General features: G+C 43.2%; 2 protein-coding genes across 2 annotated transcripts in view; one reads left to right on the forward strand and one right to left on the reverse strand.

Moving 5' to 3' along the window:
* The window catches only part of itgbl1 (integrin, beta-like 1), a 50,851-nt gene extending 39,313 nt beyond the window's left edge, over positions 1-11,538 (reverse strand). Inside the window, exons 1-2 of the mRNA XM_034109632.2 lie at positions 11,277-11,538; positions 9,058-9,257 (exon numbers count right to left, since the gene is read on the reverse strand). Of these exons, the coding sequence (XP_033965523.1) occupies positions 9,058-9,257; positions 11,277-11,368 (292 nt within the window). The 5' untranslated portion in view covers positions 11,369-11,538. The remainder of the gene's footprint in view (positions 1-9,057; positions 9,258-11,276) is intronic.
* A 1,680-nt stretch (positions 11,539-13,218) lies between these two features.
* nalcn (sodium leak channel, non-selective) overlaps positions 13,219-23,741 on the forward strand; it is a 74,646-nt gene continuing 64,123 nt past the window's right edge. The window contains exons 1-8 of the mRNA XM_034110594.2: positions 13,219-13,322; positions 19,094-19,205; positions 19,445-19,506; positions 20,211-20,351; positions 20,549-20,731; positions 22,268-22,351; positions 22,472-22,611; positions 22,716-22,844. Coding sequence (XP_033966485.1) covers positions 19,465-19,506; positions 20,211-20,351; positions 20,549-20,731; positions 22,268-22,351; positions 22,472-22,611; positions 22,716-22,844 — 719 coding nt within the window. The 5' untranslated portion in view covers positions 13,219-13,322; positions 19,094-19,205; positions 19,445-19,464. The remainder of the gene's footprint in view (positions 13,323-19,093; positions 19,206-19,444; positions 19,507-20,210; positions 20,352-20,548; positions 20,732-22,267; positions 22,352-22,471; positions 22,612-22,715; positions 22,845-23,741) is intronic.

Consider the following 23,741-nt stretch of genomic DNA (forward strand, 5'->3'; position numbering starts at 1 on the left):
CACCTATGCTCACCACACAGGCACACTGACCAGAATATCTAAGTGAAAGCACATCAACATATGTACTAGAAAAAAAATACCGATATGAATAATTTAATGGGCTGTAATGGCTCAAGGACTGCATTTCACTTTCACAACTGTTTTTCTCTCTATTTAGGAAATCAACAGGAATGAGTAAAGCTTTTAGTCATTTTGAACAGACTGCCATTAGTGAGTTGTTCTCCCATGATTACTTTATATCATCTGTCTCTAATGTGTCCATATTGGAAGCAACATCTTACGCTTATGTAACACTGATTGATTGAAAGTGCATCTGGAGGAGTTTGATTTGGTACAGCGTGGACAAACTGACTTCCTTGTGCCGCTGACATAAAACCCCCTTGGGTGGGATCTTCTTTGGCTCTGGCAGGGTGCTCAGAGGCTGGGGGGCTGAGCCAGGAAAAGAGTAGAAGCTCTGAAAACCTAGTGAGGTAGAGAGGCCAAAATGTGTTCTCACAAAACTTCAAAACCGCCATCAAGCAGGGTGGAAAAGGTTTTCGCACTCATGCCTCCCCGTTTCCACTGCTCCTTTGAGATAGGGCGAGTAGGACACGCATGTGACAAAGTCTGCCAGAATCTTAAAGTTACAGATTGTTCCGGATTGCAGACATACTTGGCTTTCTACCTCAATCCACATCAGTGACTGCAGGGATTTGGAAGTACCAAAGAGACCGCTTTTGACCATGTGTTTGATCAAACATTTGTTAGCAATTACAGTAAGAAGTGTATCAACTCTGTCTCTGTCTTTGATAAAGAACAATTCAAATAAACAAGCATTAATGTTCCAATGAAGATTAAACTCATAGATGATTTCTCACTAAGGGCTTTAGTCTTGATATAATGGTCTAATGCTACTCAATATTGTACCAGTAATTACTAACAAGTTGATTATACATTACAGTGTTTTTTCACTGGGACAATGCTAGCCTGCAGCGCCCTGCGCCACCCTCTGTGTCTCTCACAATGGAAAAAGCCCATCAATCGAAGAGAAGCACACACACACAGACACAAAGAGAGAAGAAGTGAGGGAGAGAGACTTCACGTGGCTCATCAATGAGGGGGGGGGAAGAGGGAAGGCTGGGAAAGAGCGAATGGAAACATTACCACTATGACTGTTATCTATGAAAACAAGGGAGTTATTATGGAAATTACATAATATATAGATTAACCTCACAAGGGTGTTTTTCTCATTGCAGCTTAATAGAAAAAGGGACAGGGGATAGAAGAGGGTGATTCAACACAGTCAAAAATAAATAGCAGAGTGAAATAACAGATAGACGGATTTGCACAGTTGGTGAACAGATGTTGGGTCACCATCCCGTTGCTCTGCTTCAATATGGGATGCATCAGTGGGAGGACACACATGTGAGCATCACTGTTTTTTGTAAATCATACAATAAATTCAGCAACAACTTCTCTAACACTAAAGCTTGAATGTTCCCTGTTGGTTTAACATTGCCTATAACTTGTCCATTATCAGTCCATTAGTATTCCAGAGATGTTTTTCTTGCCACTGGCCATAGTATAAGATAAAGTATGGGATCACACAATGGGCAAAAAATAAATATTTTTAATGTGGAGCATGCCTCTATAATTTTCATGAAAAATAGTCTAATGCATGTGAAAAAGGAACACATGTTATTTCTTCCTCTGAATAAAATAAAAAGGAGAGCCTTGTTCGTTCTTTGTAAGGCTTTATGCTAATAATGCATTGCGCAACAACAGCCCTAGGCAAATATACCCTACTGTATACAAGCATAGTTTATAAATGTAGTATTTCCAGTTCACTTGACTTATATGTCTTTTGAAGGAAACCAATACAACAAAAGGCACTCCCCACAAAAGGAAACAGCATGTTGTTTCAGACCAAAGGCATTCTTGCTCTGTTGGCAGTAATATTAACTTTAAAGCCTTATACTGCTTCAAAACAACACCACATTTAAACAATGCTTTTTAAAGATGTTGCCATCAGACCTTTATTTAAGAAAATAAATCATCCCCATCTTCCTCATCCAGCCTGACTTGTTGCTCTGACTAAATGGTTTGAATCAGTCCGACAAATGCCATCCAAGGTAAAACAACATCTCAATGCCAGGAAAGCTAATGTTTTTGGAAAGGGAAACACACAGTTTATCCCTAAGGAGAAAAATCTATTGGATCTTATCACTGGGCAGTTTGGAGAGGCAGAGATAAGGTTGCCGCAGGGAGAGAAATGGGCTGCCGATCTCAGACACGGACCCTGCTGCATGGGCTATTGAGCAGCCAGAGGCAGGTGGGGATGTGTGTATTCTTCTCAATATGCTTTGACTAGATTTTCTGGGCCCTATATGCACATGGGAAAATGGTTTTATAAGTATGTGCCTCGTTGTGCATAGTAGTTATATCTAGGTGTGAACATCTCTCCCTCTTGTGCTGCATCTAGATTCCATTTGCAGTCCGTGTAGCAGGGAGCGAAACCCCATCAGGCTGAAGCAGGGCCTTCTCGCTCCAGACTGCTGAAACATAATGAGCTCCCCAAAGCAGCCGACTTGTCTACCCAAATAAATCACTGTACCCTGCACGTTTACACACACACACACACACACACACACACACACACACACACACACACACACACACACACACACACACACACACACACACACACACACACACACACACACACACACACACACACACACACACACACACACACACACACACACACACAGAGCGCCATTATACCTGTTATAGGTCCACACATATCTCAATGAAACCCTAACGCTCATATCTATAGGTTACTTACGTAACCCCAGCACTCAGAGTAACATGAAGTGAGATGTCTCACTATGGGATGCGCCTCATCGCGGAGCAAACAGAAGCATCAATCTCATTACGCCAATCCTGATTGGCTGGTGATCTTGGCGTCAACGTCAGGGGAAATCACCCCCTATAAGTAGCCTGCGCCACGACGCATGCGTCATTCAAAATAAGCACCTCTTCTCGCTTCACCATAGCAAGGAGGGCCGTCTGGTGAGACATCTCACTTCATGTTACTCTGAGTCTGGGGTTACGTAAGTAACCTATAGTTCTTATTCATAACAATCCGTTCGATGTCTCACTATGGGATATTGTAGCTCCCGTATTGCCAGACGAGCTTATCTCGAAGATCACCGATCAACCAGAATTTAACAGGTGGAGTCCCGACTCAACAAGGTGCCCAGCACTGCTCGGGCCACGCTAGGAGCGGAGACGTCTAGCCTGTAAAAGCGGACAAAAGTGAGCGGCGAAGACCAGCTTGCCGCTGCACAGATGTCTTGGATGGAAACACCCTTGAACAAAGCCCAGGATGTAGCCAGGCCCCCGAGTCGAGTGAGCCCGCAGACCCGAAGGTGCTTGCAGATTCTGACTCGTATAGGCCAAAGCAATCGCCTCCACGGTCCAGTGGGATAGTCGTTGCTTAGTAACAGGCTTACCCTTGTGAGGTTTAGCCCAGGACACGAAGAGTTGGTCATTAAGACGAAGCTCTTTTGATCTGTCCATATATGTGTGTAAAGCCCGGACTGGACACAATAGATCCTGCTGCTGCTCCCCGGAGGAAACCAGCTGCGGAGGAAATGCCTCAATGTCAATCGGGGTACACGAACCAACCACCTTTGGTGTAAAGGCAGGGTTGGGTTTCAACAACACTCTCGTTTGCCCTGGGGCGAACTGAGTGCATGAGGGATGTACAGACAGTGCATGGATATCACTGACCCGTTTAGCGGATGCCAGGGCCAGTGACAGCACTGTCTTGAGTGACCGATGTTTCATGTCAGCTCCTTCCAGGGGTTCAAATGGGGTCATTTTGAGCCCATTTAAAATCACTGCCAGGTCCCATAAGGGCACCAGCGACCTGGAGACAGGGAGGAGCCTGCGCGCTCCCTTCATAAAACGGCAAACCAAAGGATGTTGGCTAGCCGTCTTACCCTCAAAGCCCACATGGAATGCAGCAATAGCAGCCAGGTACACCTTGATCGTGGAGAAAGCTCTGTGTTTATCGATCAAGTCCTGTAGGAATGATAAAATCACCCCGACAGGACATTGAAAAGAGATGTGCCCTTCTTGAAGGCACCACTCCTCAAACACCCTCCACTTACAGTCGTAAAGAGACCTGGTGGAGGAAGCTCTCGCACTCTGAATAGTGTTTATCACCTTCTGAGGGAGTCCCACTGTATTCAGATTGTACCACTCACGGGTCAGGCCCATAGTGCCCGCGCTCTGGGCGTGGGTGAAGGATCGCCCCCCCGCCTGAGACAATCTGTCCTTGCGAGGTGGGGGCTGCCATGGCTGCCCGCACAGCAGCTAATATATCTCCGCCAGCCCGTATATTGCGGGCTAGGGTGGAAACATCAGAGTAAGTGTGTGGCGTTGCTCCTTCACTCTGGCCAGAGTTAAGGGTAACAGAATCAGGGGTGGGAACGTGTACAGAGGACCCGGAGGTCAATCGTGTACGAGTGCGTCCCCGCCTAACGGTGCGTTTAAATCGTGCATTAAAGAGAACAGCTGTCATTGAGCATTTTCTCCTTTTGCGAACAGACTTAACGCGGCTCCGCCATAACGCACCCACAGCAGACTCCCGATCCTTGGATGAGGAGTCCAGTCTGCATAGAGTGGTGCACCTTTCGACAGTAATTCTGTCCCTAGGTGCCCAGAGAGGAGACGTCTGCCGCTCCAAGGGATCAGTTTGTGTGCCAGTGTGTGTGACTGGAGACAACGTAACCTCCCCTGGCGGTTCATACACGATATTGTGTTGTCTGTCCTCACGAGGACATGATGTCCTCTGAGAGAAGGCAGGAAGCGTTTTTGGGTGGGGAACACCGCTAAAAGCTCCGGGTGGTTTACGTGTGCCCGCTGGAAATCTCTGTTCTAGGGACCTCTCACCGGGCGACCTTCGTAAATCCCCTATCAGCCCGTCTGACCCGCATCCGTGGTGACCACCTTCCGTGAAAGGACTGCACCCGTAGGCGCGTCCCGCACTGGAAAAGTCGGGTGTAGTGCCACTACGCATTTCATAACAACCAAAACTCTCCGTACGCCGTGGCGTTCGGGGTTTAGTTTTATTATGAGGCCCATGTTGAGTGGGTGCTTTACGAGGACATTTTCCTCCGTAATCTGACTCCGCTCGGTGGACATTATAGATAAAACCCCTCTTTCTAGGAGAGAGAGAATATGGGTTGACTCTCTCTGGGTTTGTGAAAACAGATACATTATAACTGTTTTGAGAAGCCCAGGCATACGTCGTGAGTATCTCCTGCTGTATGCTCCTTAGAGCCAGCTGGGATGTCACTCTTACGGCTCCGGCTGGCACTGCGCATGCGCGTGACGGAGGTGCCTTTACAGCTCCAGCCGGCACTGCGCATGTGTGTGCCGGTGGTGCCCTCACGGCTCCAGTCGGCACTGCGCCTGCGCGTGCCGGTGGTGCCCTTAAAGCCCCAGCCGGCACTGCGCATGCGTGTGGCGGTGGCTTCACGGACCCGTCAATAATCCGTCCTTTCTAGGCCAACTCGCCCTCATCTCCTGCCTGGGCTTGGGACTCGGGGCGGGCTGCGACCTCTGCTGTCCTGGTACTATGAACCTAGCAGAGCTCGGTGCAGCTTGGGCGAAGGGCCGCCGTTGCGAAGGCAGCGGCTGGACCCTTCGAGGGAGACAGAGGTGGAGGGCCTCGTCTTCCTTCTTTTTTGACTCGCACTTCCTCTGCATGGAAGCGAGAGCGGAGCCGAAAATCCCCTCGGGAACGATGGGCATGTCAAGCACATCTTCCTTTTCCCGGTCTGGGAGGTTGGTGAGGTTGAGCCATCTAGCTCTTTCCTGCACCACCATGATCCCCATTACCTTACCCGTGGCCTGGACGGCGCAGCGTTGGACACGGAGACAAATGTCTGTGACCGCGGCTATCTCGTCCAGAGTGGCCGGTCCAGGATTGCTCGACATATCCTCACAGAGCTCCGCTTGGTACGCGGTTAGCATCGAGGAAACGTTCAGAGCCCTGGCGGACAATGCTGCGGCTCTGTAGGCCCGTTCCGTCATGGTAGACTGGAATCGGTCCGTTTTTGCTGGCAGCGTGGGGTTCCTGCTTGGTGGCTGGCCCATCCTCGGTAAGAGGTGGGCTGCTACCAGCGGTTCCATAGGTGGTATGTGGAGCAGGCCGAGCCTCTCCATACCGTCACAGTCAAGGGAGTGGGCACCCTGGATTGGGGCCTTGTTGCTAAAGGGCCGGTCTCTCCACGAGACCGACACCTCATCCAACATCTCCGGGAAGACCGGAAGGAGTTGCCTCTTTGTTCTCGTTGTTTGGGAAAAAAGTTTCCCCTCGTAACAGGACCTGGAGGTCTCCTTGGCCATTTCGGGCCACGGCATGTCTAGCCTGGACGCGGCGCACTGACACACGGCCTGCAGGTCCATGTTTAGACAGGGCGAAGCTGGTGTGCTATCGCCCGGGAGAGCAGCCATCGCTCCCGGCTTTGCAGCCTGAGCCGATGACATGAAGATGTCGTCTTCCTGCTCATCCGAGTCAGACAGGAGGAACTCAGAGGTATACTCTTCGTCCTCCATGTAGTCTAACTCCAGGACATCTTCCGCGGGTGAAACCATGGTGAGGTCCAGCCGGGAGCCCCAGCTTGGTATAGCGTGGGGCCCCGTTCCCGCATTTCTTGCCGCCACCGGATCTCGGCCTGATATGGCGCGGGATTCCGGTTCTGCGGGTGCCGCTGTCGATGAGCCCCAGACCGCAGTGAGGGGCTCCATCTCTGCGGCGGACGCCCCCGTGTCTTGAAGGCCGGTCGGCAGATCAGTGGACATGAGGGGGTCCCGTCCCGACAGGCTAGCTTGTTGTGCTAACCTTCGGTGGAGGCTCTTCACGGTGAGGCGGGCACAATGTCCGCACGAGCCGGGGTTGTCAATGGCCTCCTGGGCGTGTTCCAGCCCGAGGCAGGACGAACAGATCTGGTGTGAGTCTGTGCCTGACACTTTCAACCCGCAACCGCAGCGCCGAGCCTCCGAATTCCTGACTCCTCTGGTGTGAGGGAGAGAGGCGTCCATCTCGTTCGCCGTGAGGCGTGGAGAGGGCCCGCTCGTAACAGGTACGTCGAGAAAAAAGTGTTTACCGATCTGTCTTTAATCCGGGGAAAAAAGGACAGCGTGGGTCTTTTTTTCTCAAAGGATATTACCTGATATGGTAATATTCCTGTAATCCTTTTCTCCTCCGTGGAAGAGAGAAGAAAAAAAGCGTCCTCGCTACCGTGGTGTCGGCAGTGAGGGGAAAAAAACACAAGCTAGCAACTGGTGTGTTGCTAACTTGAAGTCAAAACCTTACCTTAACTCCAGAGGAAGAACGGCGAGGTTGACTATAATACTAACTGGTGTGTTAGTATCGTACTCTTCTGCGAGGCAGAATAGGGTAGCCGGCTAACGCCCGTCGACCGAAGTTAGCTTTGGTTCCGTCTGTGGACTGTTAAGCTATAGCCCGGCTACTATTAGAGATGTGCTCTGAAGCGAGAAGAGGTGTTTGAATGACGCATGCGTCGTGGCGCAGGCTACTTATAGGGGGTGATTTCCAGCCAATCAGGATTGGCGTAATGAGATTGATGCTTCTGTTTGCTCCGCGATGAGGCGCATCCCATAGTGAGACATCGAACGGAGTGTTATGAATGAGAACTAAAAAGGTCACTGAACAAAAAGATGAGCGTTCCTTTTCTATCAACATGGGACTTGCATTTCTCACAACTTACAAAATGTCTTAAACATATCTACAGTATATACATCTAGATATTTGTATGCTCTACCTCAGCTGCCAGTTTATAGGGTTGAACAAGCTACAACTAATGGTGTCTGATACAACAGCCCAGCAATACATCTGAGCTTTGTAAGAGTTCAGTCAGACAACTCACGTGTTCCTTAACATGTTTATTAGAAGCAGCATATAGTTGAGTTTGGCGACTAGGCTCGGGCATCATCACTCCATAAATATACATAGCACGATGAGTGATGATTAAATAACTAACCCCCGAGCCTACAGGTGGAAGCTGGGGTGGAAGCTGGGGTGGAAGCTGGGGTGGTGGTGGGACAGGCAAGCAGCAGCGACATAGAGCTGCAGCAATAGCAGCAGCAAGCAATGCATGGAGAGAGATCTGGCAGGTTAAATAGAGCGGCTTATTAAGGAGACTCTGGTTGGTTGGTTGTAGAGCGGCAAGGGGCGTTATGTATGAATGCAGCATAAGTGCTCGAGTTGACTGCCTGAACTAGCTCGCAGGCTTCGCCCCATTTATGATGTTCATGTTCAGTTGTTAGGATTTGATTAAAGTGTATTGTCATTTTACATTCTATGGTTCATTGTTCTGTTGAATTGTATTGTGTATCACTTTGATGTGTTTCTTTGGATTTTTTTGACACATACTGTATACTTACACATATACACATGCAGACAAAATGGAATTTGACTCCATGCCATATCACCAAACCATTGAGTTTTATGTTTTAAAGGTCACCTATTATGCAAAATCCACTTTTTCACGTCTTTTATACATCAACATGTGTCCCCTCTGTGTGAAGAGTTTCTGAAAGTTTCAGGAAAAAGATTCGCTCACTTTTTGTCCTGATCCATTTATATAAAAACCTGTCTGAAAATGAGCTGATCAGATTTTGGCCACTTTATGATGTCATAACGATTTTTTAGCTTGTGTAACCAATAGCCAATCACCAACCAAGGAAACCCCCCACCTTATCACCTGCATCTCCTCCAAGAGCACCATTGTGTTATTTATAACCAAATGTCTCTCAGAGGGGCGTGGGGAGGGGCTCCTTATTTTCATCTAAAGTAACAGACAGAGAATCAGCACTTTTGAAACAGGGCTGAAACAGAGGGGATTATGGGTAATGCTGCAATGATCTGTTTGGTGTTTGGAGCCAAACACTTCAGAGACATGTTTTGTATATATCTGAGATCTATTATATATTGATGAAAAACAGTATAATAGGGGACCTTTAATATATTGTACGCACCATTGCAAGTCCCATTATATGTAGAACAGACCCAGTCGTGGCAATCGCAGCGTGGACCGTAGAACTTCCCTGGATCGGTGGCCTCGCAGATGCAGACGCCGCAGTCACACTTGCCTCTCCCACTGCAGATCTTGCCATCAGGGGTCCGGCAGCGGCGCAGGGACGACTCCGAGGAAAATTTGCACACACCACCCACCTGGCTGGGTAAAAGAAAGGACAGTTGTTATGCAGCTTTGGAAAATTCAGGTCGAAGGTCAAGTTTGCAGCACCTGTGTCTGTTTTAAATACAGTACCACATCGTAGTGAAAATACCTTAGCTCACACATGGCAGTGTTGGCTACCTTATAAAAAACGATATATAGTGCATTCATTACATTTGTTTTGTCGACTATAGTATTTATAGAATGGATATTCAAAGTCAGGAAACCCTTTTTTTCTATTTAATTTGAGATTGTGATGAAAAAACAGAATGTTAAGGATAAGCTAATACATCAATAAATCAAATGAGACAGAAACTGCTTCACATTTCATTGAGCACACACCAGCAGCTGTTTTTGAGCTTTGTTTTTACATCATGGGATCTCACTGTGAGATGTGTTTCATTTGGATGCTGTCTGACATTCTTGTTCTAATCCTGGCTGAACAGTAGACACATTTCAAACAATCAACAGATCAAATGTCCCTGACACTCCCATGGAAATCAAATAAAGAATGTGTGTGTTCTATGTGCCATGGGGAGGTTATACATTTCAGAGGAGCTTCAGCCACTGAGGGCTGTTTTAGGTTTGAGAAAACTGCTGATTTTTGAATGTATCTGCTGATCAGGATGAATCATTTTCTTTTCCCATGACAACATGACCTTGGGATGACTTCCAGTAGTGAAACTTGGCTTGGACTGTGTTTGAAACCACTCCCTGTCCTGTCCTGTGCCTTTCGGTTCCAATGTTCATTCATATTTCCTCCCTTGAAAAAGAGATCAATGATCTCAATGGGATTTATCTGTATAAATAAAGGTTTGAAATGAAAATGAAAAATGAATATTTAATCTGCATTTGTATATGTCCTGTCCCAAAATAGTGACTCCTGAGTAGGAAGCAAGCAAGCTGCCGTTCCCGGGGACTTGTTTGGTCCCTAAAGGGTCCAATAGGGGACAAAGCCAGTGTGGAGAACACATGTTATTAATTCTCTCACCGTAATCCTGCTTCTCTTGGAAGCATTTGCTGTTGGATGTTGATTAAAACACTCCATTTCCTGCAGTGGCTTCACCTGTCTTCTTATAATTGCAGTTACAAAACATAACCTTTATTATTGTGTTTTTCCCACCTACTCTTTTTGACACAGCCATACCTGGTAAACAAATAAAGTAGGTATTATTTGGAAGTGCCTAATTAACACTGAGAAATAACATTATTACTGTATCACCTGGATTCTCAGGAGTTCTTGTGCTGCTGTCTAATGTATGCTATAAACTGTAGGCCACACCATGGCATATTATCTCTACACAGACATGATGCACCTGCTTGCAGAGTACACCCCCTCTGCAGCTCAGTTAAGATTGAATCATATGGGAACAGTTACAGATCTGCTGAGTCAGGCTCTACAGTAAGAGGCCAAGGTAAACAGAAATTATTTTCCAACATTTTAGCCAATTCCAGTGATAGACTTAAAGTATGTCATTCTTACCATTACGATTTCACATTTATTTCCAATCAAATTTAAAAGCTCCTAGAAATTAATTGGTTTTATGGCATCAGGGGCTTAAGTGCAACATCCCTAATTTGATAGCACCGAAAGTTACTGAGTGAACTTTTTTTCTTAAAATTAGGTCTTGGGATTGCCATTCCTACTTTAATTTTTCGTGACTGCAAATTATTAAGTAAAATATTTTTTTACTTTCCCAAAAGCTTCTTGGACCAAACCCACAACCACGAAAGCTGTCATAACATTTTCATGGCAGCTTGAGTGTCCAACTGAGAATGAATGAATGTGTATGCGTTTAAAAAAAGTGTCAGTCAAACAGTCTGGAAAAAAAGAATCATACCCATGGCATTAAAAACCTGCACAAAAAACTGCAAACTTCATGTATAGTCTCTCCTAAAACTTTCCCACATCGTACTCTCCAACTGCTGTCAGCAAAACTCCGCACCTCCCTCTCCCTTCTTGCTCTTTACACTAACCCACAATAAACAAGAAGAAATAAAAGCTGTGTAGAAACTCACCTCACCGATTGTAACAAAGTGTCCTCCACGGTAGTGAGCAGAATCAGAAACAATGGGACCAAAATGGACTGTACCAAAGCCTCAGTGTGCATGTTTAAATCCCAGAGAAACCTGAAGTAAAGTAGCTTGAAGGAATTTCCCAATCGTTCACTCCTTAAACAGACAGGACAGGAAGAAAGAGTGAGAGGGAAAAGAAAAGGAGAGAAGGAGAGTCAGAGCAGCAGGCTGGCCTGAACTGGCTCAATCCCTTCAGAGGCCAACAGTTCTCTCCATACAAGTGCCTTTGATTAGTCTTGACTCTCAGACACAGGCCTGGGCAGGAGCTGGAGAGGGGGAAACTGCCAAAATAAAAAGTTAAGTCACCAGTTTGAGATGTAATTAGAAGCAGACTGCTTTTTTATGTTTTGTTCCATTTTCACCCTTCTATTTCAAGATGATCTCTCTGTAGTGGTGGAGTTTTTTGTTTCCATCTTTTCTTTTGATGTTACAGGCCTTTGCTGGAAGATATTTTGACATGTCACAATAGAAAAAAGCACAGGTGTGAATTATCACATAATTATGGTGGAATCTTTGTTATATGCCCTGGGTCGAGGATTCTTGCTTTATGCATGCTTGCTTACAGTTACACAAAGCCAAGTCTTACGTGGACACTTGAATGGAAAAGTTATCGTTCTTGTTATAAATAACGCCTGTGTTTTTCCACACCAAGTCAAAATGGAGAGTCAAGTGTGCTCAAAATTATACTGCAGAATTACCAACAGGCATTTAACTCTGATCTTAAATATTAATTCTTTAAATGTGCGTATCTACCACCCGGACCTCCTCCATGCCAAGATATGCTTATCGTGTATTTTTTTGTTAAGGTAGGATTACTTCCCACAGCAGAATTCTCGGTGATGCATGCATTATTGAGAGCTACATGATTTATCAGGGATTTTTCCAGAAAAAACCTGTGCAAGCATTTGCTAAAAATGTTCAGTCCTTAAGCCATTTGTGTCTGATTTAATTATTAGTATTTGTCAGCACTTTATAACATGTTGGATACATTCTTGACTAAATTAGCTTCACATTTCATTTTTTGTTGTTGCAATTATTCAATATAATATAACCTCATAGGACCAAGATCACAGTTATTAAATTGTATTTTAAGGCGACCAATTATGTTAATGATTTCCCCAGACAACAGTGTGCACATGTTGTACTTTGGCAGCATTTAAACTGCTTGAAACCATCCGAGGCTGAAGGAAAAAAAGCCTATAAACAGCTGTGTCAACTACTCATAAAAGGCTGAAGTGAAACTTTCAATTTGCACCTTTCATTCCCCAGGAACTCACTCTGTTCTGAGTTGACCTGACAACACTGTACTGACAACTGTACTGATGTACTCAACAATTTACGAGGACTTCAATCAAAGGCATGCATAACTAAACTCATGCTTTGTTCTAACTAGGAATTTAAAACGATTTTAAGTTAAGTCAGGTTAATGTTGACCTGACTTGATTTACAATCGTTTTAAATAGTGTTGATAACACTATACATAAAGCCCAATATGCCAAACTCCAAATTAGCTTTACAATGTGCACATAATGACATCCTCTGTCTCTTGAGAATCATATCAATTGTAATGTTTTGTTAATGTCATTATACTGTTAGTGGGTAGTATACTGTCTGAATAGTTGGCCCCAAAACAGTTAGTTAAATATGCAACATTTGGAGGTACACAAATAAATGTTTTTTTGTCTACTTTTTTGTGATAGTGGAGTTCTTTTTTTCCGCCAAAATGTATCATTACAGTACTCAAACAAGTGGGAACAATCAACAAAAAAGTATATGGGCCACCATTGTGATGGAGCAATTTGAGGACCTTCAAACTGTTACCATGGAGACGGCTGCGCGCCTCCGCTGCATGCGCTGGAGCTGTTGATGTGATTGGAACCTGCGCGCGCTCCCGCACTCTCCCATTCGATCCGAACACACACACCCGGGAAAAAACAGCTGATGTAATGGACAGGACGAGACACGGTAGATAAAGACAGTCCTCCTCTCGTAAGTGACAGTATGTTTTTCTTAAGCCGCTGCTACACTCGTCGTGTGTGTGTAACCGGACGCACAGCTGTGGTGCTTTGGGGGATGCTACTGATGCTGCTGCGCTAGCTTGTTCCAGGAAGTGGACACATCCTCATCCTTTCAGAGTAGGCCTTGGTCCAACATTGCCGTGTATTTGCTATACTATCACGTGGCTTCGTTGCCACATAGCATATAACCTACGTTTAGGACCTACGCGTGCCCACATGTTTGTATACGCACTGTGTTTAGCTTATTTTTAACCAATGTAGCACCTTAGCTCTCATCCGTTTCCATAGTAACCTTGGCCCTGTGTTGGTGTCATTCATTCAGCTTTGAATCTCAGTATGGGTCTCTTGATTGATGATCAGTGGTTTGACAGCCATTTTGCAGGACGTGCGTATTCCTCAGCAGCTGGTTCTGTGTTGTTAAGGAGGGGGAGCAGTTTACCAACACTGTTTTTGTGTTGGTAAACATTGACCTAGTGAATACTGTGATGCCAGGGTTAGCCACAACTGGAGCTTTTAACAAGATGCCCTGTATTGATTTTGATTTTTCTTCAGTATTATGCCCACTATATCTTCATTTAGGAGATATTCATGACATTCACTGACATTTAGCCCTGCTGACAACTTAAATAAGCTTCTAAGAGATTGTGAATAGCTGAAACCTCCTAATGCTAAATTTTGTTAGACCACAAGAATCTCACATGCACATAATAAGGTTAATGTGGTAATGATAATGATGATGAACAGTTGGAATTAAGTTTGCCACAGAAGGTATAAATTACCTGATCATTTAGTTACTTATTAATAGTTAGGGCTAACTGTTTGACCTTATACCTCAAAATCAATGAATGTATAGCCTATATTCTTTTGAAGCTTTAATACATTATTATTATTTTGATATACACTATGGGTAAAATTACTAAATGTTATAGGCAAGTAAGTTGTCGATCTTACTGAAAATAATCACCCAAATCTGCAGTTCTCCCAAACTCTATGGAGCATTTAATCCTTTTTCAGCTATTTGTTCAGGTTTTAGGTCCCACAACTTTACTGTGTGGCTTCCTTCTCACTGCTTTCATCAGTGTCAGACTTTTAGATGCACCAGGCATGTGTTTTTAGTGAACATTTTCTGATAAACCCACTGCATGCTGCTTGCCCATGCAGCGCCAAATGGCAAACAAACAAAGGTTGCCCTATTGACATGCATATTAAGTTAACACCATTTAAAGTTGCAAACTGTCCTATTTTACGCATCAAGCAGACACAGAGCAACTTAAGCATTAATTTGGAGTCGTGTTTCTGGATAATTGATAAATATATTCCCAATAATAACTTTCATTTTTAGGTTTCTCAGGCCCATTCCCAAACCGCCCCCTACACCCTACCCCTACACCCTACCCCTCCGTTTGCACGTTCACGCGGAGGCTCCGCCATATTGAGGGCTGTTCCAAAGCAACGAGTGTGGAGGGGGAGTGGGCTATCAAGCCCTCAAACAGCGAGTCTGCAGCGGTGCTGACTTGAGACCGGTCTCTACCTGACCGGAGTCACGCTGTGTGTGTCCGTCAGGAAACAAGCTGTTAACAAGTAGTTCCAGCAAACATCCACTGATAAACTGCGATGTTAACAACCTCATGATGACCTCATATGTTTTTAACTTAGGATCAAACCTGTGTTTAGTCTAGAAAAAGGTAAATGTGTGCATTTTATTATAAAGTTGTGTATATTTACAGACCGTTGCAAAAACTAATAAGCTTATAAACATCAGGTTTAAAACTAAAAGAGCTTTGAGACACAATGAAAGATGTTTGGAGTTTTATTTGAGTTATTCATTTAAACTCTTTGTCTAAGAGATGCTGATTTGAAACCGTTGTTACATACAGTTACGGCATTTCCTGTTTCTGCCGGAGAGAGGGGAGGCCGTCCCAAAGCTGGCTGCTGTATGTACTCCCTCCATCTGACAGGAGGAGCCTCGTTGAGCTGCGAGTGTGGCTACAGACGGAGTTCACTCCATCACGGAGGGGTAGGGTGGAGGGAGTGGTTTGGGATTGGGCCTCAGTCTCTACTACCCCCCTATCCACCATTTTGGCTCTTAAGCTACTAAATGCTCTACTTTGGTTACTGGTTGGTGGCTCACTTTGTCTGTCTTCTGTTTGTTGCAGCGCACAGTGGGTTTACAGAATGAGAGCATTTTGTCATAAAAGAGATACCTTCTGCAGCTGTAAATAAAGTTGAATGAGTACAGGTAACAGGAAAAGGCACAAATGATAACTATCTACATGTATGGATTTGTCACTTTGAGCAGAAACGTTCACATCACTTAAACTTTCTAATTATGTCACATATTAATTTAACTTTAAATATAATCAAATATGTTCAGTGTTTCCCACAGAATTTGATTCTAATGGCAAGAGAAGCCAAAGAATCTCATTTGCAATGCTGACCTGGCCAAGAAGGCAGCAACGTTACACATAACACATAACACAAACATATAAAATACAGAGAACATAACTAAGAAAACAAAAGACAAAAAAGCAGTCACTACATTGTGCACATTAGGACAGTAAGAAAGGTGTACTACTTATTACTGCAAGAGCAGCTAGTGGTAAGGACTTCAGACAACTTCAATTTAAAACATGCTATAGGGACAAATGCCCTCAGTTTTAGGTTTGATTGAAGGTCATTCCAAGACCAAGGACCATAATAAAAAAGACTCCTTTTCCCAGCCTCAGTCCGCACAGCAGGTACCTGGAACCGTATCCAGGCACTGGATCTGAGGTTGTAAGAGTAACAAACTGGAGCAAATCTGGCACATATGTACAGTGGAAGCTTACCTAAAATGGCTTTATACATTAATAAAACCAATGCTGCATCCTATGCATAGTAAGTGAGGACCATCCAGTTAGGCTATACACTACAGTTTGCAAAGATGAGTCCTATAGGGTGCATTTGATATGTATTGCAGTGCAGCATGGTAGAGTGGGTCAAGTTTGGCCAAAACAGTGGGACAGGCAAATCTATAAATGGTATCACCGTAGTCCAGCTGGGACAGGAGTAAGCCAGAGACCAACCTTTTACAGGATGAAGTTGAAAAAAAACATTTAAGTCTGTAAAGGAAGCCAAGAGTGAATTTCAATTTCTTTGTTAGAAATTCAATATGTTGTTTGAAGTTCAGATTACTGTCCAACCAAAAGCCAAGATATTTGTAGGTATCGACAAACTCAACAGAGACGCCATTAAGGGTGTCAATGGAGAGGCAAGAGGACGCTGACTTGGGAGCAAAAAGCATTGCTTTGGTTTTCTTACTGTTCAAAAGCAGTTTGGAATCAAGAAGTGCATGCTGCAGCATAATAAAATCAGATTTTAAACGGCCATATCCAGAAAAGGAGCACATGAGTATACAATAGTCAATAGTGTCATCAGCATACATATGATAGGTAGAAAATTGCATCTGATTACAAATATTGTTTACATATAATAAAAAGAGCAAAGGCCCCAACATAGAGCCCTGTGGAACTCCCTTCTTCAAGGTGACAGGGTCAGAGACAGTACTACCCAACCTGACGCATTGAGTACGGTCGGTTAGATAACTCTGAAACCAGCAAATGGTATTATGACCGAAACGAGACATCAACATAACATTAGACATGATGTGGTGATCTACAGTGTCACATGCTTTGGCTAGGTCAATAAACAATGCAACACATACAGATTTTGTGTGCCGTGTTGGTCAGGACTCCCTGGAAGAAGAGATCTTGTATCTCAATGGGACATTCCTGGATAAATAAAGGATAAATAAAAATAAAAAAAAATGTGTTATCCAAAGCAGCCTTAATATCGTCTTAAGACTTTCAGACTGCCAGTCACAGTACTGTGCTTTGATCTGAATCCAGATTGCATAGGGTTAAGGATGTTGTGTGAATTTAAAAAAAGTTTTAGCTGAGTAGAAACTAGGGACTGAAGAATCTTTGATAACCCAGAAAGATTTGAGATAGGAGTCCTAGGACGATAGTTATTTAACTCCGTGGGATCACCAGCTTTCAAGAGGGGCGATACCAGAGCTTGCTTCCACACAGCTGGCAGTAAGTGAGTGGACAGGGAGAGATTAAAAATAGCAGTTACTGGTTGTGCTATAATCTGAGCTGCGATTTTTAAAAAGAACGGGTCGAGGCCGTCAGGCCCGGCAGACTTTTTAGGATCAATTGATTGCAAACCCGGTAAGACTCCAGAGACCATTTAGCAGACGCCTTATTCCAAAGCGACTTACAATGACCAATTACAGGGACATTCTTCCTGGAGTAACTGAGGGCTATGTACCTTTGGAATGTATCGATCCTTTCAATACATTTGAACCAAGCGCGCCCATTTGATAGACACTAGTTCGTCTAAATCCCTAAACTCCTCTCTAATGTATGGTACAGTAGAGCAACAAAGAACTGTAAATATTTGCTGCCCACATCAACCAATCTTTGTCTTGTTGGTTGCAATTAAGATGATACTGCCAGAGTGCACTCTTCAAGAATAAAACTTCAGCAAAGAAAGTTTGAGAATCCTACAAATACTTACAGTTACAATGAATGTGCTCAGTGGTCACATCCTGGCCGTGAGGAACATGTCTTCACTCCAAATGGGAAAGTAATTGCAGTCTTTGCCACCTATACTCCCACATAATAGCACTTAGACCCTGTAATTTAGTTTTCACTCTTCTTCACGTCTCCATCTGCATACTGTATGTTAAGTGTAGCAATTACTCTGGAAGATTGCTCCTAACTACATGGGGTTTATATAGACACAGGGGTTATACACTTTTATTGTTCTTTCTGCTCTCTCATCCAAGTTGTATAGCTCTTGTACTTCAGTTAGTATGCTTGGTTTACTTTTTAAAAGGTGAACAAAGGTTTTGCACCATTCCGTTTTTATCACTTTGTTTAAAGATCATTATTTCAAGTGTTTTCATTTAAAAAAAAGTATACATTTTGGTGAGTTTGTATGTTCTTTATTTAGGTAATATATGTGTTGCATGTGTACATGTTAAGGTTTTTGAGTCGCTAGGTGCTTATGCAAAGAATTCATCTAAAACCTTGGTGCTCATGATGCAGTGACTCATTCATCAGGGTACTAGGAAATTGATGTACAGGTGTATGTTCTTTTTCTAATTCTGTGTGTTATTTGTTATACAACTTGCATGTATTGTTTGATTAGATATGTTTACTTATATGTTTAATTATAAGTAATCATACTTCTGTGCTGTTTTATTGAAGCTTGGTCCATCTTAATAACAAAACACACAATGTTCTCAAATTCATATCTAGCCATTGTTGAAAAGTTGAACCATTCAGATAGTTCAACATTGCTTGAAGGGGATTGGCATTGAGCCTTTTTGTCTGTTACTCTGGATAAGAAACATTACTTTTTTACAGGTTTTCATTGAACTCCTCTGCCAAAGAAAACATTTTGGCAGTGTCTGCTGTGAAATACCAAGAGTGAAAGGGGTATAGTTTCCAGAAAGAGATATAATCAAATGTGTTGAGAATACTTCAGACATTTTATTGGGGTGGTGCCAGTCAGAGAAATCTGATGAAGATATATCAACAAACATAACCCAAACTATCAGCATGGCTACATAACATTGGAGGTTAGAGAGAAAATATGTTTTATCCTGCATAGATGTGTGCTGAAGCTGCATGTTGGAGCACTTCTGAATATGTTCTCTCACCCCTCTTTACACTCTTTTGACTGCTGCCACAGGACCTCCAGGCCTTTAGGACATTCTCCCTTTTGCATCTCTAGTCTCTCTCTCTGGTTGGTCTCTCCACCCCTCTGTGACCTGGGGATGAACGCACCAATGAGGAGCCTCACAGTGAGTCGCCTGGTCCTCCTCCACCCCATCTTCTCCTTCCACAACACCTCAGTCACTCACTCACTCAGTCACTCACTCACTCACTCACTCACTCACTCACTCACTGAGTGTGTCGCATATATGCCTTGATGTCAGATGTGGTGGGCATTCCTGTCTCTATGAGCATACTGTAGATGTGGGTAGTGTACTGTACACCATATGAACCATGATGTTGACTAACTGTTGTGTGTCATTTACAGGGTATGCCTGATCGCATGTTATGTGCAGTGCTGGAGCAATTTCAGCTTTACTTTTCCCTTTGGTATGTGCGCTTTGTCTCCATTCAGAGTGTCATTTATTCTTGTTTTATTTTGTTTAAACGGCCTGTACACCTTTCTTTTTCTGCATACACATGCACACTGACACACACAAACATGAATATGCACAGGTAACAGCAACACACACCTCTCACATTCTACAGTAGGTTGCGCGGCACAATCTACTGGTGCCTTGGTGTTTCATATGATGATACCAAATGGTAAGTCACTGGAGATGTGAATACACTCTTCCTGTGTTCCATGTGTGCTACGTTGTGTATCACGGTGGCCATTCAACAATGCAACACATGTTTACTTTAAAAGTTCTGGCAATTCAAGTCAGGGTAGTTTATTTTTCTGGATATATTTCAGTATAGTGAAGCTTAAAGCTACATGTAATTATGTCCAGAAGCAACTATTGATACACATGGTATTTAATTCATAAATATTCCATTTAAATATTGGATATCAGTTGTTGAGTGACAATTTTTATTCGAAAGTGGACTGGTATTTCAAGTCAGTCGCTGTTAATGTGGCCAGCCAAGTGCCTCTGAGCTGCTTAAAGTACACATTACAAATGTATTTATTTACATAATAACATGATTGAGGTGAACGTAAGTGGTACGGCCACTGCCCAGACTTGGATACAGCCAGACTGTTCCCCTCATTGAGCTTTATTCACTGTTTGGTTGGCCTCCCTCTCTGTCAGATCCACTCTCTGTATAGCACAGCCAGCCCCAGCATGCTAAAGAGGAAACAGAGCTCACGGGTCGAGGCCCAGCCCATGACCGACTTTGGGCCGGACGAGACCCTGGCAGACAGCGCTGATATCTTCTGGATCAACAAACCAGTGAGTGTAGTCCCATGTGGGCTCGGGTCAGCACAACACAATGTTATTTCTGTATCATGCCAGATCTTTTATTTGTTTTTAGTCACACTTGTTGATTTACTTCCCTTAAAATGTATTGCAGGCGTATACTAATAGCTGGAATATTCCAGGAAGGGAATATAGCAAAGAAATAAAGCATTGTTTTTCTCTTTCCACAGTGGGTGCACTCACTGCTGCGGGCCTGTGCTATCATCAGCGTTATTTCTGTGTGCATGAACACCCCAAAGACGTTCGAACATTACCCTCCGCTGCAGTATGTGACCTTCACACTGGACACTCTGCTCATGTTCCTCTACACATCTGAGATGATCGCCAAGATGCACATCCGAGGAATCATCAAGGTAGCTACTGTCAGAGTCACATTCCTCAAATACAATTATCAAGATAAACTTTATTTTCTGTACATTCTACATTACAAATAATTAGCTGAAAAGTGCCAAAAGAGGAACAAAGATACATCAATGAATCTAGAGGAACACGTTTTCATTGTGACTTAAGTACGACACATTAAGTCCTTCTTATATTGCACACATTTCAGCAGAGAATGTTTTATTATGTTTGCCAAGATGGGATTTTATATACAGTATGCGGGAAATTGTACATTCTGTCCTTGTGTCTGTGTGTAAAAAAGATAATAAAAAAAGGTATGGATTAGGATGAAACTTTATGGAAAAGTTATGGGACATTAAACTGAGTGTAACTGCCAAAATGAGACGGGGAACTGGCATGGCACACTAAACCAAATCATTCATCACCATCCGAGTTTATGTGCATATTAGCAGAAGACAATTTCGGGACACTGAAGTGCTCATTTTCCATTTAGAAATTACCGCTCAGACAGTTTTTGCAAAATGTAGTGAGCTGACAAAGGTCTACTGCACAAGTTGAGACCTGATAGAGCACATGTTGATGCATCAGATTTAAGTGACACTTTATATTAAACCTTATTAGTTGTTGTTTTGAGCTGTAAATTCAGATACATCAACACAATTGAAATTTGAGGTAGATATGATGTTTTATAGAAGCATCAAGGAACAGACAGCTGGCAGATGAAAGGCCCATAATTACTACCATAAAAAGAGTGGACAGCTTAATTGGCAAATCAAGGATAACAAGCAGGGAGGCACTGGAGGACACAGAATTAGAATCACCAGTGCAGGAAAACATCATGACAACTGGAACATTTTCTTTTCTTTCTTTTAAAGTTCCTTTTAGTTCTTAAAAGCAGATAAAACACAGTCCTTTTTTGAGCACTTTATATCAAGTATAATTTAACTTGGATTTCTAACTGTGTTTGTAACCTAATTGATTGAAACTTGGAGGTTTTGTTCCAGCTAGTTGTCGCACAAAACAACAGATCCACACAGTGTTGGAGTAATTGCATCCTTTTATTCTTGTTAGTCTGTAATCAAACATGGTTGAGTGTCTCAGAAAACACCCTCCTATTTGCAGCCTTTCCTCATGAGCCCTAAAAGCGTGCAGAAACTCTCTCTCTCTGTACGTGGTGATTAAGCATGTCTAATTGAGCTGTTCCATTAACATTTCAGTTTGTTTACACTTCATCATTGTTTTGTTTTTGATGGAATAAAGTGGTCAGTTTGTCATAATGGGCACATTTCATTCAGATTATGTTGATATATGTTGTTTCTATCAAACAAAGGCTTTCTCTTAGATTCTTAGAAGAAGAATTTTCAAAAACCATATCGGCTAGCATTGTTAAAGTCTTAAAACATCACAGAATGTCTAGTTCTAATTGTTAGAATACATCAGCTTTTTGGAAAACACGGTCCTTATGATAAATGCTCTTATTCCTTGCAATTGTTCTCTCATTGTTGGCTTTGTGTTAACGTCTCCTGGTTCTCTTACTTTCTGCACAGGGGGATAACTCCTATGTGAAGGATCGCTGGTGTATGTTTGATGGATTCATGGTGTTCTTCATCTGGGTGTCCCTGGTCCTGCAGGTATATTGCAATATTTACAATTAGAGGTTTTTCTGCAATTGTTTTCCTTATTTTCTTCCAAGGAATGTAATTGTTTCAGCTAGTATTTTCTTCTTAACAATTTCTTTCTCTTTGTTTAAGGTGTTTGAAATAGCAGATCTTGTGGATCAGATGTCTCCATGGGGAATGTTGAGGATCCCCCGAGCGCTCGTTATGATCCGGGCCTTCAGGATCTACTTTCGCTTTGAGCTTCCTCGCTCCCGCATCACCAACATACTCAAGTAAAAAAGAACTCCATGAACATTTTCCTTTGCTATGATCCCTTTTAATTAATTGATCATTTTACATGTGAAATTATTACACGTTCCACTCTTTTGCTTTGCAGGCGATCTGGGGAACAGATCTGGAGTGTCTCCATCTTCCTGCTGTTTTTTCTCCTGCTCTATGGAATTCTGGGTGTTCAAATGTTTGGAACATTCAACTTCCATTGTGTCATCAATGGCACGGGAGAAGGGTAAGAGCCACTTACAAAGAAGTGACACTTTTGATGCCGGCTTTGTTATTAATTGTTTCAACTGAGCAACTATACCTTCCTGTCATCCTTTAGCTTTTTATTGAACACCTTTAAATACCTATGAGGGAGGCTGCCTTTCCCTGCTCTAATAGAGTTTGTATTTACGGAAGCAATAATGGTTAACGAAGATCGTTAAGAAGCTAAAAGCGAAATACTATACATTGAGTGTCTTTCTTATTACAGTTGATAGACTAGGGCCGATATAACTGCCAAACATCCAAGCACTACACCATTGTTAAGGTACCATACGTTTCAGGCGTACATTAACCTGAATGCTTCTGGGCATTTATTTGTCATCACATATATATGAGATCATTAAAACACTTCACAGGTACAGTAAGCATATTTGATCATACCATAAATGGTCTATGAATACAGCTACTGATAACCCACTAAATATACTTTAGGCTCACTCATCAGTGTGGAGGATTTCCCCCCGTAGGCTTTTTGCAACTTTATGTCACTTGTGAGTTGCTGAAATTGGTTTGCAGAGGTGGTAGCTTGTTTTACATTCTGCCTATGTGAAACATGGTGTGCACAATGTAGACACTACATTAAATGATCTGAAACTTTTAAAAGAAAAACTTTGCCTCTTAGTTTTGCCATTATACCCAGTTGACTGATTCCATATAAAATGAAATACCGTACTTTTCGGACTATAAGCCGTGACTTTTTCCCCCATTTTTTTTGTACAGCTAACGTCCACTAGGGAACCTCCTAAATCTATGGATTTTACAGGTAAAATTAACCACCTTTAACTCTATGGGCTCTATGACCGGTCCGCGCCCCCCACCTTTAAGCGGCGGGCTCCAGCAGGAAAAGCTGGAGGCCGGAAAA

The sequence above is a fragment of the Pseudochaenichthys georgianus genome, chromosome 21 (assembly GCF_902827115.2).
Source record: "Pseudochaenichthys georgianus chromosome 21, fPseGeo1.2, whole genome shotgun sequence".
NCBI lineage: Eukaryota > Metazoa > Chordata > Actinopteri > Perciformes > Channichthyidae > Pseudochaenichthys > Pseudochaenichthys georgianus.